Here is a 5,137-nt window from a genome sequence, read left to right as displayed (position 1 = left end):
CAACCTCCACCTCTCGAGTTAAGCGATTCTCCTGTCTCAGCCTCCTGAGTAGCTGGGATTACAGGTGCGCGCCACCATGCCCAGCTAATTTTTCTCATATTTTTAGTAGAGACGGGGTTTCACCATTGTTGTTTAGGCCGGTCTAGAATTCCTGACTTCATGATCCGCCCGCCTCAGCCTCCCAAAGTGCTGGGATTACAGGCCTGAGCCACCACGCGTGGCCTATTTTTTTTATTAAAAAGATAAAGAAGTGGATCCTGAAGATGGGCCTGAATTGCTACAATTTCATGATAAAATTTTAATACATTCAGAGTTGTTTCTTATGGATAAGCAAAGAAAGTGGTTTGTTGAGATGTAATCTACTTCTCATGAAGATGCTGTGACATTGTTGAGATGACAAGACTTACAATATTACATACACTTAGTTGATAAAGCAGCAGCAAGGTTTAAGAGCATTGATTACATTTTTGAAAGAAGTTCTACTGTGGGTAAAAACTATCAAACAACACTGCATGCTACAAAGAAATCTTTCCTAGAAGGAAGAGTCTACCAAAAAATTTCATTGTTGCCTTATTTTAAGAAATTCCCAGGCCGGGCATAGTGGCTCACACCTGTAATTCCAACACTTTGGGAGGCTGAGGCAAGTGGATCACTTGAGGTCAGGAGTTCAAGACCAGCCTGGCCAATGTGGCAAAACCCTGTCTCTACTAAAAATACAAAAACTAGCCAGGCATGGTGGCAGACACCTGTAATCCTAGCTACTCGGGAGGCCGGGGTGGGAGAATGGCTTGAACCTGGGAGGTGGAGGTTGCAGTGAGCCAGGATCACACCACTGCACTCCAGCCTGGGTGATAGAACAAGACTTCGTCTTAATTTAAAAAAAAAAAAAAGAAGAAGAAAAGAAACTGCCACAGCCACTCACCCTACAGAACTACCAACGTGATCAGTCAGCAGCCAACAACATCAATGTAAGACCTTCCACCAGCAAAAGATTATGACTCGCTGAAGGATCAGATGATCATTAACATTTTTTAGCAATACAGTTGACCCTTGAGCAACACAGGTTTGAACTGTATGGGTCCACTTGCATGTGGATTTTCTTCTGCCTCTGCCACCTGAGACTACAAGACCAAGCCCTCCTCTTCCTCCTCCTCCTCAGCCTACTGAACATGAAGACGAGTATGAAGACTTCACGACGTCCATGTCCACTTAACAAACAGTAAATGCACTTTCCCTCCCTTATGATTTTTTGAATAACATTCTCTTTTCTCTAGCTTACTTTATCGTAAGAATATAGGATATAATATATATTACTTACAAAATATGTGTTAATCAATGGTTATCGGTCAGGTTTCCAGTCAACAGTGGACTACCAGTAGTTAAGTTTTGGGGGAGTTACAGTTGTATGTGGATTTTTAACTGTGCAGTGTCGGCACCCCAACACTACTCAAGGGTCGACTGTAAAGTAGTTTTTTAATTAAAGAATGAACAGGCCGGGCGTGATGGCTCACGCCTGTAATCCCAGCACTTTGGGAGGCCGAGGCGGGCGGATCACGAGGTCAGGAGATCGAGACCATCCTGGCTAACATGGTGAAACCCCATCTCTACTAAAGATACAAAAAAAATTAGCCAGGCGTGGTGGCGGGCACCTGTAGTCCCAGCTACTTGGGAGGCTGAGGCAGGAGAATGGCGTGAACCTGGCAGGCGGAGCTTGCAGTGAGCTGAGATGCACCACTGCACTCCAGCCTGGGCAACAGAGCGAGACTCCGTCTCAAAAAAAAGAAAAAAAGAATGAACAATGTTTTCAAAGACATAACACTATTTAACACTTAACACACTGTAGTGTAAACATTACTTTTATATGCAGTAGGAAACAAAAATATTCACGTGACTTGCTTTATTGCAATATTTTTATTGTGGTAGTGTGGAATTGAACCCACAATATTTCCAAGGTATGCCAGTACAGTAAAATGTTAATTACAGAATCAAGTTGATGGGTGCACCTAGGTACTACGTGTTCACTGTACAATTCTTTCAATTTTTCTGTATGTTTGGCATTTTTCATAATAAAATATTAGAGAAAGAATCAATGTACTCAAAAATTCACCAACATGATGATGACTAGTAAAATCCATTACACTTCTAATGACCTTATCAGTTCAAAATAAACAGACAAAAGTAATTTGCTGCCTGACTCCGACTCAACCCTTGAAGGAATAAATAAGAGGAGGTCATGCCAGACTATCATCAGGCCTAATACAATACCCAAGGAATATCGGTTTGTGAAGAAAGTAACCAGAGACCACTGGTTTGAGATAAATCACAGAACAGGACACTAAGACATGAAGACATGTGAAGAAATCCAACTCACCTGATTGACAACTTCAAAATAGATGCCAAGTGTAGATGTAGGATCTAGGCCACAGATTTTCCACTGACTTGTGCCACCAACACCAAGTTCCTAGGGGTGGGAAGAGGAATTTAAAAAACAAAACCAGAAAACCATCCCTATGGTTAAGCGCTAATGAAAAGTACTGACTGAGTAGGGCAGGCTACTTAGAGTATCTTCTTTTAGGACAACATTTAAGTTGAAATGAAATCTTCTACTGAAAAGAGAACAACTGCAGACCAGATGAAGGCTTAATATTTACATTTATACTTTAAAATTAAGCTTCTAGACGGGCGCGGTGGCTCAAGCCTGTAATCCCAGCACTTTGGGAGGCCGAGACGGGCGGATCACGAGGTCAGGAGATCGAGACCATCCTGGCTAACACGGTGAAACCCCGTCTCTACCAAAAATACAAAAAAAACTAGCCGGGCGAGGTGGCGGCGCCTGTAGTCCCAGCTACTCCAGAGGCTGAGGTAGGAGAATGGCATAAACCCGGGAGGCGGAGCTTGCAGTGAGCTGAGATCCGGCCACTGCACTCTAGCCCGGGCGACAGAGCAAGACTCCGTCTCAAAAATAAAATAAAATAAAATAAAATAAAATAAAATAAAATTAAGCTTTTTATATTGACATTCTAATTTTTATTATATCACGTATACTACACATATATGTTGTTTATATTTATTTATTTTGAGATGGTCTCTCCCTCTGTTGCCCAGACTGGAGTGCCGTAATACAATCACAGCTCACTGTAGCCTCAACCTCCTGGGTTCAAGCAATCCTCCTGCCTCAGCCTCCCAAAGTGTTGGGATTACAGGTGTGACCCATCGTTCCGGGTTTACACATACATTGTGTGTGTGTGTGTGTGTGTGTGTGTGTTGGGGGGGTGTCTCCGCATGATACATAACACTGAAATCCACAAATAATCAAGTCAGACTTTTTTTTTTTTTTTTTTGTAGTTAGCTATTTAATGAGGTTCTTAAGACATTTAGAACACCAATTTGTGAGGATAAATTCCATTCGTCAGGGCAAAAACAGATTGCAGGTAGCCCTGGAGCTGAGGAACAGCTTTGATTTTTGGTAGAATTTGTGAGTCCACAGCTTTTTGATCAATCTTGCGCTGCTCTGTAATCTCGTATTTCTCTTTCTCTGTGTCGAAGATCTCACCTTCCTGGTGTCTGGGCTTCCGCAACTTCTTCTTCTTGAAGTAAGCATCAGTAAGATGTTTTGGGATTTTGACATTGCTGATATCAATTTTGGTTGAGGTGGCAATGACAAATTTCTGGTGTGTTCTTCGTAGAGGAACTCGATTGAGGACCAGAGGTCCAGTCACAAGTAACAAGCCACTAGCCAGCTGCTTCAAGAAAACCACCCTCTTGCCCCTGTGGCGTCCAGTAAGGATGATCAGAATGGTCCCGGGGGTAATGCTGGCTCGCAGTTTTCTCACGTGCTGACTGAAGGGTTTTTTGCCGTGGCTCAACAGCTTTCGAGGCACATCTTCAGTAGGATAATATCTAGGCATTTTGCGAAGTTTAACCACCCGGGTACCGCCGTTCTTGTCACCACCAACTGGTTTTGTAAGAGTTGCAAGAACCTTCTCCTTTTTCTTTTCAACCTTGGATTTAGCGGCTGAGTACTTCCTCTTGTACATGGCCTTTCTGGAATACATGGCAGATCGGGAATACCTGCCAATTCCTCTGACAAGGACAGGGTTGCGGCTGCAATGTGGCTTCCCCTTCTTGGGCTTCTTAGCCTTGAGGTTACCCTTTTTCACCTTGCCACCAGCATGAGCCTTCTTGGCTTCGGGTTTCTTCTCTTTAGTATCTGGCTTCTCAACTTTTTCACCCGCCATCTTGCAAGATGGGAAAGAGCCAAGTCAGACTCTTAAGAAAGACTCTTAAAGTGAAATCACACAGCAGCTCTAAGGTGGAGAGCGGAGAGGGTGCGCTCTGTTCTGTCAGTACTTCCTAAGCTAGATAATAAGCTAGATGGATTCACGGGAGTTCACCTTCCTTGTAGTGGCCTTTTCTAAAGGAAGCAGGTGTTTATTATCTGTCGGAAAGTAAAGAGCTGTGCTCAGGAAAAAGGCAAAGAAGTCAAAGGAGCATTCATGCCTCCCCTTCTTGCCTTGCTAACCCCATTCTAAGCACCAGACCGATGATGGCTCCTCCAGAGCTCCAAAATATCCTTTTCTTACTGATACACAAATTCCTTACTTAAACATTTGCTCTTTAGATGCCTTTATTGGAGAAACAATAAAGACAATTAGGAAACGACCATTTTATAACCCTCAAAGAAATAAACTGATTTGTGTGAAGATCAATGGATGCTAAAAACCATTAGGCTGTTGGCAAACAAGATTTTCATATTGTGCTACACACTCTCATTCAAAAGACTGCCCGCTCATGGCAAAGGGGGAAAGTCTTCCCTTCCGGTAGAAAGGCACTGGGGCAGTCACTACCATTACCATGAGATCTAACTCAGCACATCTAACATGGGACAGCAGACACAGTGCCTCTGGAGGTGACATAGCATGAAGTATACACTGCTCAGGAAGAATGTTTGGCAAAAAGGCTTCACCTGAATCTAAACACACCTCTAACCATAGCTCTCACTTTACAAAGGCTATCGTATCAAATGCAATGCTGGTTGGGGGAAAAACAGCTACAAAGGGCATCTGGGGGGAAATTAGGGAAAAAATATGAATTAGATATTAGGAAATTATTATTTTCTTTTTTTTTTTTTTTTTTT

The 5,137-nt window shown here is 42.9% G+C and overlaps 1 protein-coding gene and 1 pseudogene across 2 annotated transcripts in view; both read right to left on the bottom strand.

The window, feature by feature from the left end:
* Window positions 1–5,137, bottom strand: part of SEC23B (Sec23 homolog B (S. cerevisiae)) — a 51,962-nt gene that overhangs the window by 26,031 nt on the left and 20,794 nt on the right. Inside the window, exon 12 of the mRNA XM_011963590.1 lies at window positions 2,372–2,461. Coding sequence (XP_011818980.1) covers window positions 2,372–2,461 — 90 coding nt within the window. The remainder of the gene's footprint in view (window positions 1–2,371; window positions 2,462–5,137) is intronic.
* Window positions 3,327–4,252, bottom strand: LOC105526854 (annotated as a pseudogene). The gene has a single exon (XR_001004154.1). The product of XR_001004154.1 is annotated as a 60S ribosomal protein L6 pseudogene (transcript).

The sequence above is a fragment of the Colobus angolensis genome, unplaced genomic scaffold (genome assembly GCF_000951035.1).
Source record: "Colobus angolensis palliatus isolate OR3802 unplaced genomic scaffold, Cang.pa_1.0 Scaffold117, whole genome shotgun sequence".
Taxonomy (NCBI): domain Eukaryota; kingdom Metazoa; phylum Chordata; class Mammalia; order Primates; family Cercopithecidae; genus Colobus; species Colobus angolensis.
The sequence above is the reverse complement of the archived record's forward strand: the minus strand, read 5'-3'. Positions and strand labels throughout refer to the sequence as shown.